We start from the raw sequence: 17,214 nt of genomic DNA, 5'->3' as shown, positions 1-17,214 counted from the left end.
TCTGTCAATATGACTGTCCCGATGTCTTATGTTACACCTTGGTTTCATCCTACTGATGGTTCGAGTATACAGTTGGTTTCATCTTACTGACTGAAACAAGTCAAAAGCATCTGACCAACGTTAGTGTTAAGAAAAAGTGAGTGTGTTAAGATAAAAACAAGTTCAACCGTGGGTGCGAACAACTGCAAGTATACCGGGTAAAAACGGCAAGTGTATATATGACATTTTCCGTCAGGCAATCCTAACCTTCTTCAACCGAAAAACCTTGAGTGTGTGTCTGTGTGAGATGGAAAAGTTTTAAAGGCGCCTCCATCAAGGCATGTGAATTCTGAGGATACAACAAAATAAATGTCTATTACACTTAACAGAATTGTTGAATTGAAAAGCTCAAGTCATGCCTAAAATAATAAAATAAAAAACTCATAATAGTTAACTAAGTTCATGTATTATATTTATACTAAAGAAATGGTTGGAGTTAAAAACTAAAAACTCAACTCGCCCCTGTTCAGGAGGAATTTTTCCTACTCTGTTCCATCATCAAAATAAAATTAGTGTATTTTAGTTATTGTAGAAGAGAATAGTTTATGGTAAGTTCCCCATTAGATGGATTGAAGGATGCCTCAAGCTCAGCCGCATAACATTCGTCCGTACCACCGGAAGATCCTTCAATACCAACTGGTACAGGTTTGCTTAGAAACTTCACTCCTTGTTTCCAGTACCTGTTGTCTGAAACCAGAGAAAAGACCAACATATAAGCTTTATTGTGTAGCTATTAACTCTCTTGCAGTAATTCAAAATTAGTGTATTTATTTTAAACTACTTCATGTGGTCTGTACGAGATGATCTCAAGGCGATTTGAAGATGGCAAATGCTACAATCACTTAATTACTTAATTCATTGATAGCACAATTCGTACTCTTGATTTTAAATCGTTGAGATTTTTAACTAACAGTTGATGAAAATATGTGGTCAAGAAGATGATGTGTCAGCTGTGCTCAACGGAACTCTGAGTAAGAATTTTAGGTAAAAGAAACATTTCTCTTTCAAAATACACTCTTCTCTATCCAATAGGATACCACTAGAAGCTCTAAGGCTATGTTTGGCGCATGAGAATTGAACATAGTTACCAGCAATCACATTCCATAATGGATTTGATTTGCGAGAATGCATCATGAATAACGTTCCCAGCAAAATGGGTTTTTTCGTGTTTGCTATTACTTTTTTCTTCGAATCGTCTATCAAACAATCAACATACAACATCAATTCTTGGGCCAAACCAAATAGTATACTAAAGCATTGCGATTACTAGAATGCACATTACGGGATTGCTAGTCCTGGTCATCACTTTCCTTTTCCGCACCCCAAATATGGCCTCATAACTCATTGGACTTTGGCGGACATTTTACCATGTTAGTTTTTACAATGGAATATTTCTTGATAAAGTTATCCACTTGACAAGGAGATCCTCGGAACTTAGATCATCTCATGTGAAAAATGTTCTGATCGTACATAAAAGATAGGATCTTGGAAGTGTTGAGTTTTACTGAAACGATAGATAAGCAATTTCACCGATATCCATGAAACTGCGGAGGAACATACCTGGTCCTGTGGATAGTACTATTGAGCTCTCTGCATCAAGTACCCAGTCAATCCAAAGAACAAATCCATGGCATATACCAGTTTTAGTAAACTCCACCTGCATTACCACAATAAAGTCAGACAATTGCATGTAAAGTCTCCAGGTTTTGTAACCTAGAATTCAGTGTTGTCTGTTAAGTATACAAGCATATCTAAATCAAATGAATTCAGCAAAAGGAGGAGTGAACATTTGCTACTACTTCAAGACCACAAATATTCTCACATCCTCTTTTGCAAAATGCAGATAATCATATGGTTGTACCGAATGGACTAGCAAAGCATGAATTGGGCTATGAATATTCGAGATCTACTAAACAAAATTAGCCAATCGAGAACTAAGCAGGGAAGACATTCTTCATTGAGAGGTGTAAATAACTTAATGGGAGAAGATCCTGACAGTACCTTGGTTTTCCCAAAACACGGGCTTATAGGTTTTGAGAAATCAAACTCCAAGACAGTAAAAACCTCAGTTAGTTCCTGCAAAATAAGAGATCACCATAACTGCGTTTATTTGAAAAGAATTACCACCCAGACGAGAGATAAGACATTTCAACCCTCATATAGTTGCACTTCCATAATGATATTTAGAAATTATATGTTATTCTCTAAGATATAACTTACATTGATCTCCCCACATTGCCAAACGAAGTAAGGTAGGCATAGACCTTCATGTGATTCGGATACATCGCCACAGGCCCCTAAGGTTGCATTTACAACTGAATGGTCGAAATCTTCGATCTTTTTAAGGCTACAACGACTTCTCCACAAGTCCTTCATTACATAAATTTAAATATTATATTATTAAATATAGCAAGCATAAAATGAAGAGTTGGTTAGTACAAGAGAAGCCACTCACAGGAAAAGACATAGCACAAGCCTTTAATATTCCCTTACAAGGCAAGATCAATGCATCTCTGGATAAGACTGGGTCAAGCATTGTCCTTTCCTTCCTAAAGTCTCATTGAAAATGCCGAATTGTAAATTAAAGAAAATCGACTTCTAGGCACATGATAGAAAATAAAAACAAAACCAAATGCTATCTATTGGCAATAATCGTTTCAAATGTGAATGGTGGTGGTCAATATAGAGATCCAAATTCCAAAATTAACATCCAAAAGAAAAAAGATGTCACTTACCAGAACCGCAAGTTTTGCCATGGGAGCATTCCCTCATTTCCATAATAGAATGGCTCTCCAACTAACAGGTCAACCTGAAAGATAGACATTCCATATCATCTAAAGCAACGAAGGAAAGAAAAGACACCCACAACAATTACAATCATTATTAACCTCCAAAGAGGCCCTTATGGTTCAAACTTAACCTAGTCGGAACTCGGAAAAACATGACCTGAATTATCCCTAAAGTGCAACCCAAATCTTTGAATCTGATAACAGACGGGGTTATATCACATGATAAGCTAAAAATATAGTTTCCACATTACTATGTGCGTTCATTCAAGTTACAGACTGCAGAATTAAGATTTCTCTAAATGGACAATCCATTGGTAACTTCTTGCAGCCTGTGCATTATAGAAAAAAAAATCTGAACTTTAAACTACTAACTAAAACGTCGTACACTTACATTTTTCTGATCAGTGTCATCCATACTCAAACATCTTCTCTTCCCAAAAACTTTCACACGATCCATTGCAAAACCGTTTGCATCAGCCACAGCTTGCAAATATTGAGCACCTTTCTGTTGGATACCAGGAAATATCGAGATAACTTGTGCAGTTGAAACCGATGCTAAGAGAAGTGCCATGAAAACACTGTCGTCCGCAATAACGCACAAGGAACAAACTTTCTCCTGCAACTACAAGAAACATAACCTTTTCATTAAACAATACATGCTGGCACGCGATATAAATGATAAAGATCACTTGACACGAAAAATACGGCACACTCATGGTGTGTTGGGACGGTTTTAGGGATGCTTCTTGGTGATAATAGCTATCTCTCACTCGAGACCTTCCGAGGGAAAGACGCGGCCTTTCGTTGAACTCTACCAAAAGTAAATTTCAAACCGAAAGTGTGATATATTTACTCTTTTCTGCATGTACTTGTAAGGTTAGAGTAACTAAATGGGTTGTGGATGTGTATGATGTCCACAATCAGGGTCCTCACTTGTCTGCTCCCGAGACGTCTGTACTTCATTAATTTGTAACGTAAAAGGGAGAACCAAATCTACAGCAAGTACAGAGAGTAAAACAGCACCACAAAGAATGGAAAAGCCGCGTTGTTAAGTATGCCCACAGAAGAGGAGCCTATAGTTTTTCTAGAAATAGGTTAACTCATGCATATTGAAATACGGAATGATGTAGAACAATTAACGGAGCTGATTGAATCAAAGAGAACAAAAGCATACAGAAGGGTTGCAAGAAATCAAGGATGATATGCATCTGCAAGGCTGATATGCATCGCAAACCAAAGGGTCGCATTCAACTATTGGTTGCAAAGACAACATGAACATTCAGCAGTCAGCACCTAGCGCTGAATTGAACTTACAGTCTTATGATAGCCTCTAAAAGGAAACGAAGATGCAAGCAAAAGCCATTGCTTCACCGTGAGGTAGAGGCTAATGAGGTCAACGTAGGTCGTTTCAGCTTCCTAAAGTGTAAGTCTCTAAAATTATTGGCGTTTTCTTGTTAATTTTTGAATTAAGTTTTTTCAGCTAAACTGAACACAGCTCCCTTCACCTTGATATCACTGCAATTTTACTAGTACTAATTGTCATAGACTTGTAAAATTTCTCGTGGGTAAAAGCTGCGCAAGTATATGGTTCATTGAAGTATTGAAACAACTAATCAAATACAACTCTTTGAGATTTGTCTCTTATCTCCGGTGGTTTTTCGGTTTTAGTCTTCACTAAGTTTCGTGATGCAACACAGAATATCAGGTTACAGACAGTTGTCCTCTCCTGGGTCTTAAAAGGTCACTTTGAGATTTTAAGCCACTGTATCTGAAGACTAAAGGTAGTTCCATTTGGGTAGAGAAAGCATAAAATGAGGTGTAAGCAGATACTCAACTTGAATAAACAATATCTGTCAAGTCAGCAAACAAGTGGAGAAAAACATTTTGAAGTTATATCAGGAAGAGAATGGAAGGGAATTATTTGAGAAGTAAATTTCATGATAGCATAGCATATCAGCAATTGAAGTTTGAAAAAATTTACATTTTATATCAATAGCTACAAAACATATTTCGACAAATTCTGGGTACAGCTCATCATCGTCGTTTTCGGTAAATGAATAATGATCTCATACATTTAAGCAAGATTTATGCAGGCAGCAAGTTTAATTAAATTCCAATAAAACGTAGCGGAATTAGTAAGCTTAGAGTGAAGCATACTTACAGCTTTTCTTAAGGCACTCAACATGGACAATCTCCAGCCTTTGTCCCCATAAAGTGCAATTCTTTCTGGAGACATAACGAGCTCACTATCTCTAGTATGAATATCATAATAACCAAGATCTGTTCTATAAATATCATGCATGAGCTTATATGACACACTAATTTCATCGTGGGCAGCTTGAATATGAACCTTTTCGTCCTTGACCACAGATACTCCTGGGCCAGGAAAGAACCCAACACATTGTTTCCAGTGATCACACCAATCTGCAGTAAATGAAAGAAAAATTAAGGCAAAAGTGAAATATAGATTGCTAAAGACAAAAACTACTTCAATCAATAATTGAACTTTCTACGTATGACAAGCAGTCACGCATACCTACAAAGCTTGGACTACAAGCAAATTCGGCAACTTATCTAACATAGAACTTCATTTTATATTTTTGCTACGTCGAATATAAATACTTAATGGATACCCTCATCACTTAGACGGGTGTAATTTGAGATTACGTAAATCTTGCCATCTATATAGTTGGGATTGCCAAATCCACCTGACTAACTCGTGGACCGGATCAGGATCAGGGTAGACTGGCGATCCCCCAAATTAATTTTATATATGATGTATATATATTATGTCTATAAGTAGAAATAGTTGATAGGTGACCGATCCCAAGCTTATCCCGATAGATCCTGACCTGTCTTGTCCCCAACTGCTTAGCTTGACATCTTGTGTGCTTTCACAAAATCTTGTTAGATCCATAAACTACCAGCTAGGATAATGTCATTTTATATACTAAGCTACTGGCATGTCCCCGTACAGGAAGTGTTTCCGTTTTTCTTCCTTTCAAAAGTATAAGGATATATACTAAAACTTGATGTTTGCCATATGCTCCACTATGCTTCATAAAGAGACGATTTGATAGATGTAAGATAAATACTCACTTGGACGATATGTTTGCGAGCTTTCAGTGTTCGAAGGATAGCTTATCCATCGTGGGGCAGTAGAATAGAAAATTGTCCCTTCATAATCAAGCTGAAGAACCCACCTGAAAATAATAATTATTATAGCTAAATGACATTACGGATATCATAGTACTGCACTTACCTGAAAAGGAAAAGAAAGCGAAGATGTGTTTACCATGAAATGATAGCATGGACTCTACCATCACCAGTTGCATTAACATGCAGCTCAGTTTTTCCATGACTGTCTGGTCGTTTCCAAAAGTCAAATTCAAAAATTTTGAAGGGTTCTGACAGCTGAATGGATACTAAATTGAGTAGGGATTAGGCCGTGTGTCTTTACCAAGGTATTCATCACTTCAAATAACAAAATCATGTCCATACCAATCGTATATCTTCTGATAATGCATTACAGTGCATGGCATATTGTTGCGGCTTAACACCTAATATTTTCTCCAATCCAACTGGAGCAAGACATATGCCATCCAACGCTTCGGCTTCACAGTTGTGTATATCGTGTAGCTTCCAGAGGAATTTGCTTTCAACCAACTGACGCAACAAATAAATGCATATGCATGAGCTTTGAAATAAATGAAAGAAACCCTCTCTCTCTCTGCATTGTCATGGAAAACTCTGGCGGATGTAGAAAAATGTTCTACCTTAAAATCAATGTTAACAGAAACCAATGTCGTCAAGTTTTTATTTCTATTTTATGTAGTAATAGTGAAAATGATCACTAACAAGTATCAGATATATTGATCGCTCAATGTAACGAAGAGAACGAATTGGCATAAACTACTTTTAAATGGAACTCAAAAAACATTAAAATTGAAAAAAATCCATGTTATCCTTATCAAAAAAATAAAGATAAACATTAAACAGAAAAGTATTTATACTTATTTCACAAAATCAAACATAAGAGAACAGCTACAGAGTCAAAGACCTGGCCATAAGTAGTTGCCCGATGAGGAACACTTCGTGGATTTTGAACCAATAGATTATCGTGTGCATGTTGCAAAGTTGGTATTAATCCTTCGCCCAACAACTCCGAATCTAGTATCTCACTAACCTGTATTTGAAATTGAAACAGCTTAAGCTTAATACCTTAAAATGAAATCATAGTGGTTGGAATTTTAGCCCTTCAGTGATGCGATGTGATCTACTAGAAAATATTAATTTGTATTTGTCATAGTATTAACTAGTTGTAGCTTATTACCTTCCAATAAATTAGTTTTAGTGCTGTTAATTTCATAATAGCAAGTTTTAGGTGTTTTAGTAAATTTTGACAAATTTGGATCGAGTTATTAGAGCTCCTGATACAAAAATTGAAGATAAAAAATGTATTGCTTACCAGAATATCAGCACGAGAGGCAATATCAACACCAACTTTCATTTCATCAGAGCGCTTAGGAATTATACGTATATTCTTTTCCATCCCATTAATGCGTAAAACTTTACGCATCAACTTAATCATGGGCAGGTAAGATTCACATGCCGATACAATCCCTTTGTTACCAATACCTCCCTTTGCAACACTAGAATCTATTGCCCGTGCAGCCATCATCGATAGCAATCCAGTTCCAGCACTGTGGATATGATATAATGTAGGATTATGTGTAATAGATGTTGATGAGAAATGAGGAAATATGCTAAATTCCAAAACTCAAGAGATAGGTGTACGTATAAATATGAACACTTTTTGTTGTCTAGCGTACAGATACCCGTATCAGATACTAGGATACTTATTGCATACTCGAAGTCACTTTAATCGATATAAACATATTAACAGGGTGAATCGAACTAACAATATCAATGTAAAGGGAATCGCAACTCACCCACCCCCATGGGTTTAGGATTCCCCTTGAGGAGGAAAAGCATCCCCACCCCCACCCCCAAATGCCATTCCTAATACATTCTTATGCACCAAACACCATTATGGAACATGGTACCTAGTAATCGCGTTCTATTCTCATGCGGCCAAACATCCCTAAGAGATCATTTATGGTTCTACATTGAAGTACTTCTATGTTGTCTCTCTATCACAATTATTTCTATAACCTAAGAACCCTAAATAAAATACCCACTCCCAAAATGCTTAAAATGTGAAATATTTAGCAATAAATTAGGGCTTATGTCCTTCACCAAAAAAAAAATTAGGGCTTATGAACTAAATTACCCAATGTCAAGAACATGACAAGGCTTTGTAATAGTCTTCTCAATGGCAATGCGGTAAGCTCTGTTTCTTGGAGAATCATTAAGCATGTCAAGATAAGATGTAGATGACAAGAGAGCTTCATGTGAGTTTTTGGTGTCATTATCGTCTTCTTCCACTATAACCCATTCTGAGTTACCTGTTAATGGATCGATTTTCAGTTGGAATATACGTTGACAAGTTGCTGAACTCATGGTTCGGATGAACCTGACTTTGCTGAGGTTGATTGATGAAGAGCTGTGACGGATTGGGAGAAGAATGGTGACTCTGGAAATTAGGGTTTTACAGATTAAGGAAGACATAAAGATGGGGTTTTGCGCTTCATACTTCAATGTTGTGGATTGGGGATTGAATATTGTAATTTGGTCCCACATCATGAACAACTTACTCTTTTGGACTCGTATTTGACCAATTCCAATTTTAGTCCCAACAATTAGTACGAGAGTTGCACAAGAAAATGTATTTTATTTCTGCTTCTTTTTGTTTGAAAAAAATGTATTTTATTTCTAGGGATTCCTTGTAAGTGATTTTGTGGGAGGAAGTGAAAAAACAAAAGTGCATAAATGGAAGAGTTTAAATTCACACATTTTGTTACTATTTTAAGTAATTGAGCATTCATTACTATGAGACACTGAAAAATTAACATATTTCTTTAGAGGCTACCTATTTTCACGGAATCACGACCAAACACAACCAGGTTTTTGCTCAGATGTCTTTTAATTTTTCAAAATTTCTCTTCAAAATTCTAGATAGCAGAGAAGAAAGACAAAAACTAACCAATCTATCTTCTCCGTAATCAACTATCTTCTGCTAATCAAAAGTGACGGATAATCTTCTCTCTCTCTTAGCTCATGTAAGTAGTCAGTTTTTTAGATTGGAAAATATATAATTGGTAAATGGTTTTCTATTTTACAATGCAAACATAAGTACTAGTTGATCACATTTATATTTTCGTATCTGAAATGATACAAATTGTCTAAACAAGTTTACTTAGGTGTTGTTTGTTTTTTTTTATTTGTGTTTGAATCTGCATTGGTTGAATCTGAATTAGCTGAACTGAATTGGCCGAATTGATTTACCAATTAGATGTTTGTCTTCCAAAGCTGAATCATTAGGTCTGAGTTAAGAATTTGACCATTATACCCCTCATTAAATATATTTAACCAAACAAACCCTAAGCCTTCAAAAAAACGAAACAAACCCTAAGCCTTCCAAAAAATAAGCAAACCCTAACTCCTCGCCGAATAAAAGTGGTAGAAACTAAGGTTTTCTCATTTTCTCCTCTCACGTCTCGCTCCTTGTCGGATCTCTCTCTCTCTCTCTGATGGGAAAATTGTTGTCGAATCTCGATCTCTTTAACCGATAGCAGCTCTCATCGAATCTCTCTATCTCTAATCGAAGAAAAGCACGTGCCAACTCTTTCTCCCTCTCGGTGATGGAAAATATCGCGAGATTTGTCTCTTTCTCCCTCTCGACTGCTCCCTCTTTAAGCGAATATCAGGAGAACTAAACCCTCGCCAGATCTGGCAATGGTTCATAGATCTCCTTCGAAGAAAACAAACATCTGGTGTTAGCTCTAGTGGTGGTGGTGGTGGTGGTGGTGTGGTCTAATGGTGATATTGCTTTGTGGTGGTGGTGGTATGCTTTGTGGTGGTGGTGGTGGCGATGTGCTATGTGGTTGTGATGTGCTATGTGGTGGTGATGTGCTTTGTAGTCGTGGTGGTGTTGTGGTCTGGTGGTGGTTTGGCCTGCCGGTGGTGTTGAGACAATTTTTCTGAAATATAGGGGCAGAAACGTTATTTGATATATTAAAACATTTAGCCACTATTTCAGACTTGATTTGAAGTCTGAAATATGTGAGATCTTTTTCAACCAATTCAGACACATTCAGCAAAATTTTTCGATTTTCTTACATTAAAAAATGAACATATGAAATCTGAATTGGATTTCAGATCTGATAAATAAAAAAACAAACAGCACCTTAGTGTTTTTTTCTAAGTCAGATCTGAAATCTAATTCGAGATGTGAATTGGCTTCAATCATATTTCAAAATATTTTTGGGCTCATAAGAATTAGGTCATTCAAATTCAGCCGAGCCGGTTTCAGCTAATGTCAAAAAATCAAACACCACCACGTCAAGTCAATATTTGCTATTTTCTCACTAACATCACCCAGGAAAGTTATTTAATTGATATGCTGACAATTTTGAGTATCCACAAATCAAATATCCAACAAACAAATATGCGAATTAATTAAGAACTTTTGTTTCAACACCACGTCAAGTTCAACAAAAAAAACACCCCTCCTCTCCAATTATTTTAGTTTTTCTTTCTATATATAAAAATATATTTATTTTCTTTTGACAAATATAAATCTAAATTATTGTCTATCAACCAACAAAATACACCTCAAAGAATTTAACCAAAGCGTGACGAATGGAATTGAAAAGCATAGTTAATGAAAAGAAAATCAATTTAACAAAATGAGAACAATCGAAATATTGAAGCACAATCAAGAAAGCTAATTAATTAAAATCATGCCTCTTAAAAGTTAAATATGAGTTTCATCGTCAACCCTAGATAGAGGATAAGAAACCGTTTAATACAAAATCATAATCATGGTCTGAATTACTAAATTATGAATTATAAAGAAAAACAAAAAAAAAGGCGGTATTTTCGATGGAGATCCTGTGTCCTCGAGTTCACAATCGTTTTTCCCTTCAAAAATTGCTTCCAAAATATGCTCAACGAATTAGTCTTCGATATTGATGTCCAAAGTTGTAGGTGTGTGTTCAATTGTAGAGGTTGATGAAAGACTTGGGTTGGTTGAGGAAAACCATACACCTTAATGTTTACTCATAATAGAAGAGTATTACAATGGATAGAAACAAATAACGTAAATATTTGAAAAAAAAAAACCTAATTCGAGTGTATTTGTATCTTGGAGATATACATGAGAAGATTTCTCTTGATTGGTATCTAGGATAGGAATCTTTGAACTGGGTCTCACTTTTACCATGATTTGAGAAATAACTCGACGAGACGATTCTTCAACACATTCTTCCTTAAGGCAATCATGGATTGGTACATGGATAAACTTTTATTTGGTGTAGATCAGTAGACGTATTACTTCAATAATACGAAGAAACATAGGATTCAGAGGTCATTTAAAATTTAAAACATGGGCCCCACACTAGGTTCAAAAGCCCTTTGCACTTAATGAGCTTACAATGGATTTAGAGGCCCATGGCAAAAACTCGACTAATTTGTGCGGACAAACCAAGCAAAAACACAAAAGGTAATGCATCAACTTTATATTCCAAACCATGATTACAATGATAACTGATAATATCGATCAGAAGAAAAAGAAGACCACAACTACTTTTTCTTATCGCTTCTGCACCAATAACTAACAAACTTTGAATTTACTTGAACGCCAATTTTACTCCCTAGAAATCCACGAAACTCATTAAGATTGAAAATCCCTTCCTATTATAAATAATTTGTCCATCATTATTATTTAATCCAATGACAAAGAAGAACTGTCATTGTGAAAGCAATTGCTTTCTTGATAATAAAATTGTCAAAATCCACAACCGAATACTATGATATTGATAAATAGAAATCTCCACCATTGAGACCTTATTGAAAGACATAAAAAACTCTGGCAGTAAATCTTGACTAAATATATTGAAACATATGAATGGAGCTAATAAAAATGCTAGACAAGAAAATAAAAGTGAAAAAATAATAATTGTGATTCCGGCAAATGATAGTCATAAAAGCAGTTGTCGCTGTCGGTTAAGCGAAAGCTAAATAAGATCAAAACCATAATGTATTAGAGTTTCTTAGGCTCAGATACCATAAAAGATTTAAGTTTTGGTGGAGGAAAACCATACACTTCAATGTTTACATATAATTGAAGAGTAATACTCCTACCATTGATGGAAACAAATAACGTAAATATACAAACAACCTCAATTCCGGTGTATCGGTATCTTAAAGATATATATGAGAAGATTTTTCTTCATTTGCATCTTAGATAAAAATCTTTCACTTGAGTCCCACTTTTATCCTTATAATTTTTAAGAAGTTGCCTGAATTAAAAATTCCTAAAAATACCCAACCGACTTTGTCCATAGTTTAGTCAACGTCAAAACACTAGAACTTGTGGTAATTTGAATTTGGTAAATTTAGGGTCTGAGCTTATCCCCTCAACAGTAACTAGTAACGGGTAAACTCAATTAACAATTATAGAGGGGGCTGAAATCGCGGGTCAAGAAGTCAATATGACCGGAACGTTGACCGGAAGCCAGACCTTCACTCGTTAATATTTTATGGGCACCGATGACGTCTTCGGACTTTAACCTATCTGACAAGAAATGGGATACACGTGACCGCAAGATCTTTGGGACACCGGGATGGTGTTGACCAGAGTGACTCCAACAGTATGAAAACTAATAAACACGTGGATGATGACCCTGGAATGTTACCATCGATGGGGATGGTCGGAGTATGACGCGACTCGTAGAGTGACCGAAGGTTAGACTGACCTGCCTAAGAGACTATGATAACTTATGAGGTTTGTTGTAGAGTAAGACAACCCTTGTGAGGTCTGTCGTTGAAGATAAAGTGAGAGGCCTGCTGATGGTCCTAAAAAGTTACCTAAATAGGTTTCCACCCGCAAGTATACGGGCGTCAAGTAATAGTTCCGGTTAGACCGGTTCGTTCCTCAGAGACTAAGTTAAACTAATTCTAACCTTAAAACTATTGAGATTTAAAATTGGTTTTGATGGTGATAAAATAGAATTATAATATAAAACTCAAGAAAAATAAATAAATAAATAAATAAATAAATATTTCGATATTCAGAAAAAGGGAACCTAGGGTTTTCGAATCCGTTTTCCTAACAATTCTAAGGACAAATTAATTTTGGTCTAATTCGATAGTTCTTTGTATAACTCAGGTTTTCAGTCCATGAACGGTCTAAAAAACCCGGAAGATATTATCGTTAAAATAATAAAAACTGTAATAAATTTATCATTAGAATAATTATTCAAACTTCATCTAAAACCCTAGATATAAAGGACTTAGCTACTCATGCTAGAAACGATAAATATTTGAAGTAATAGAAGAAAAAGAAGAAATAAACTTACTTTTCTGCGCTTCTCCCACCAAACAGACCCTTAAGGAATTGATTTCCTTCTGTTTTTCCCGAAAATCTGCCAAACGCACCCTCTGGGAAAACGATTTTCTCGTCTTCCCGGAAATGGTTTCCCTCTGGGAAATTTATTTTCTCACCTTCTTCAACCTCCTGTTTCTCTCTCTAAACTTTCTGTTTCTTTCTCTTTTCTTAATCTTTCTGTTAATTCTCTCTCTCTATCTCTCTCACAAAGACAAAGTAATTAAAATCAAAGAGATATAAAATTGAAATAAAAAATTACCTCCATTAAAGCTCTCGGGTTTCTCTCTCTCTACAATATCTCTCTGTCTCTCTCTCTAACTTTCTCTCTTTCTCTGTAATCTCTCTCTCTTTCTCACTAAGAAGCTAAGATTAACAAAGAAGAATCAAAAACTAAAAAGAAACTCAAACTAATTAAGCTCTCGGTTTTTCTCTCTCTCTCTACTTTTCTCCTTTTCTGTTCTGTTCTATAAAACCGTAAAATAATCGTCTCCCCTCCCTTCAGCCGATAGCTCTTCTTTATAGACTTTTTTCTTGTTTCTGTTTTGATTCGAATTCAACCGAATCTTTCAATCGGTTTCTCTCTCTCTATCTCTCTCCTGGGTCTCTCTCTCTCCAAATACATCCAACCGATTTTCTTCATCAACCCAGATCTTTCTCTCTCTCCTGGATCCAAACCAAAATCTCCTTCAATCCCTCCTCTCGGGTCTGGTATGAGATTCTCTCTAATCGGAATTTGAAAACCAGAGAAGAATAAGGCCGACTCGTTCACGTTGAAATCTCCATTTGATTCAGTGCTTCGCGGGAGAAATAAACCTATGCGGCCCACCTCTTTTGATTCAAACACGTGTACGGAGAGTAGCAAGACCGTTGGATCAGTTTGGACTACTATACTATCTTGCAGCGCGCTACACTGAGTCTTGAGCCCCTACATATTTTAAAGTACCACTGGTTTAGACCGAATATAGCCCGAAACGCATCTGAGCCTTTAGATTCGCTTCCCTCTTGTGCGCCACGTGTCGCACAAGATCTGTATTGACTTGATTTTGACTTAAACTTTGACCGGTTCTAATTTGCTCATCCGGACTCCAATTTCACTTCCGTTTTCGCCCCCGAGTTCGTCTTGAATTCTAGTTTCACATGAGCACTAATATTGACCAGAATACTCTTGTCATTAAAATGACCAAAACGCCCCTCAAGTAGGTCTTTATCACGATGTTTTCGCATCGAACTCCGTAAATGAGACCTGAGAAAGAAAATCAAACAAATCATAAGAGTAAACGCTCGAACTGGACTAACTAACCCAAACTAAAAGACTCAAATGAGGCATTTTCATGACTCATCACCTGCCCTAGAGAAGTTCTCCGCAGGAAAGATGTGTAGGCGTCCTCTTTAGGAAATTTAAAGTAGATAACCTCCTTGGTAAAGATAAAGTAGGCTACCTCTATGGAGGGATAAAGTAGGCAGCCTCAGGAGAGATAAAGTGGGCAGCCTCCTTGGCAAACTATAGGAGAGATAAAGTGGGCAACCTCCTTGGCAACATCAGGAGAGGTAAAGCAGGCAACCTCTTTGGTAAAGTAGTGTCGATTGAAAGGATTAGATCTAAGATATGAGTGAGAAGTAGGTTTTCTTTGTTCTTAGAGAGAAAGTAAGGTGTTGTATACTGTGAGAAATTGGATCAAGACAGTAATGGTGCTTGTTCAGACGAATCTTTGATGTACGACAATAATAGTGCTTGCTTAGATAAATATTGGATGTCTGAGAGAGAAACATGTTTGATCTCTTGTCAGAAAAACTAAGACTATGTCAGTTATTAGGCGATTTTTTGATCCATGTATCCTTCTTTCCTCGACCATTTTACAACGTCTTGTGGTCAATTGTCACCTGTGGCGAGCTGTCGTCTTTAATACGGTAACACATTGAGCTGTCACCATGAATACATATAACATAACCCCTTTTTACGGGTATATTCGTAATATTTCCGGTAACCTTTCATCTCGAATGACATAATGCCTCTAACGGGTATATGAGAGACAAGTCTGATTAGGAGATAATGACCGACCTTTATAGACATGGCTGACCTCTTTGTCTGATGCGTACGTATCTTATTGTTACTTCAGGAGTCTAAAGATGAATAGGTAATGCCCTTTTATCATTTAGTTCATGAGTTTGGTTATCCCGTAGACCCGTTAATCGTGGATTGTTAGGGGCGCTCTAGATGACGGTTTGGGCCAATACAAAACTCAATTACCAACTATTATTGAGGGGGTAAATTAAAATGAAACCCCCTAAAAATTTATGATTGCAAAATGCCTCTTTTATTTGACATATTTAGTGTTAAGGTTAAAGAAAAGTACCGACATTAGCAATTGAGTCAAGAGTTTGTCCGTTATAGTGTCTGGGTCACAGACTAACCGTTGACCCAGTTGACTAGAGACGGTCGTTAACAACCGTTAGTTTGTGAGCCAAATGCTAATGCCGGTACTTTACGTTGACCCTAACACTAAATATCTTAAAAGTAAATTGTAATGGCAAAATAAAAACATATTAATCAATATAGCAAAACTACAATGTAATTTACAGATATAAATGTTCATCGAATTTAATGTCGATCACAGAGAGAACATGCTTTACTCTACACTTAATACGTGCCCTCGAATCGTTGCGTCTTTCCAATGCGAAATTGTTACACTAATGCCTCGAAGCATGCGATTCTTTTCCCTACAAATTCTCTAGATCACTTTCTTTTTGTTTTCATGACACTCGTTTTTCTTATCGTGGAACTGTCTATATTTTCCAAAATATTTTTCACAAATATCACATGGACTTAATTTTCTTCCCAAGCGTTAGATAAAGTTTCCCTCTGGGAATCTCGTCGGACGAGCTCTTACGAATATTTCCTTGACACGTTGAAGTATATGCTAAGCAGTAGATTCATTATAGTGACCTATGCTAACACAACTTGTCTTTCTACCAACGGTAGGTCGTTGGTGTTCATGACTCTCTACTAACGGGTTCCTCGGTCAAGGCTCATGTCTTTCACAGTGTTAACAATGGTGGATTATTTAGCTTAGGACTAGGCTCCGCTCTACATGTAACAAGTTCTCGAATCTAACACGTTCTCCATCATACGAGTACACCCCTGAAATCCACAAATCTTTCACCAATTTCCCTTAAGACGCCCGTGTTTCAACGATTGAAAGGTAAAGTCAGCGTTAGGGTCAATGAAAAAGTATTACATTAGCATTTGACTCACAAACTAACGGTTGTTAACGACCGTCTCTAGTCAAATGGGTCAACAGTTAGTCTGTGACCCAGATGAAGGAGTTGAAGGAGATGTCCTTCGACCAAGGTGACAATGCGAACAATTTGTCGGATAGGACAATTGATGTGGAAGATCATCAAGTCCGATTGATTTAGGGATCGTAGAGTTGTAGCTAGAGACCAACTACGATCGTCGAATTACGAAGTAATTCGCGGCTAACTTCGATCGGATCCTACAACGGGTTACACATAAGAGTGACAAATTGATCTAGGATACGACTAGTGGGAGTGAGATATAATCATGGGAGTGTCCCATAAACATATCTCATAGGCCTAAAAAGGAATTAGGCAAAGATAGTACAAAAAGGCCAAAAGCAGGGTTTTTGGGCCTAGGCCGATTCGGGCACTTTTAGGGCTCGGATTGGGCTGATTTTTGGAGGGACGTTTCCTTATGTTATGAACATTAAATCTGCCAATTTTGGCTGGGTTTGGACGTCATCTCCTTAGGGAATTGAGAAAATACCAATAGTTGCTATTTTCGACTATTTCCCTAAATCTTATTCTAAAGGGTGTTTTGGGAAACCTAAAAGGAGGTGGATTCTTATTAGGGTT

The 17,214-nt window shown here is 36.7% G+C and overlaps 1 protein-coding gene across 1 annotated transcript; it reads right to left on the bottom strand.

Annotated features, from left to right (window-relative positions):
* Positions 1–335: 335 nt before the first annotated feature.
* PRMT7 (protein arginine methyltransferase 7) lies at positions 336–8,508 on the bottom strand. Its single transcript, XM_086641655.1, has 14 exons — positions 8,122–8,508; positions 7,297–7,531; positions 6,889–7,014; positions 6,330–6,494; positions 6,124–6,242; positions 5,928–6,031; positions 4,990–5,252; positions 3,220–3,450; positions 2,775–2,848; positions 2,495–2,588; positions 2,260–2,409; positions 2,041–2,115; positions 1,600–1,696; positions 336–726 (listed from the first exon to the last, which is right to left on the bottom strand). Exons 1-14 carry the CDS (start codon positions 8,457–8,459, stop codon positions 563–565), a joined length of 2,235 nt encoding a protein of 744 aa, XP_086497781.1. The 5' UTR covers positions 8,460–8,508; the 3' UTR covers positions 336–562.
* Between the last annotated feature and the right edge of the window lie 8,706 nt (positions 8,509–17,214).

The sequence above is a fragment of the Eschscholzia californica genome, unplaced genomic scaffold (assembly GCF_041429995.1).
Source record: "Eschscholzia californica isolate CP2 unplaced genomic scaffold, dmEscCali1.0.p SCAF_5, whole genome shotgun sequence".
NCBI classification, from domain to species: domain Eukaryota; kingdom Viridiplantae; phylum Streptophyta; class Magnoliopsida; order Ranunculales; family Papaveraceae; genus Eschscholzia; species Eschscholzia californica.
Note: the sequence above shows the minus strand (reverse complement) of the source record. Positions and strands in the feature narration are given on the sequence as shown.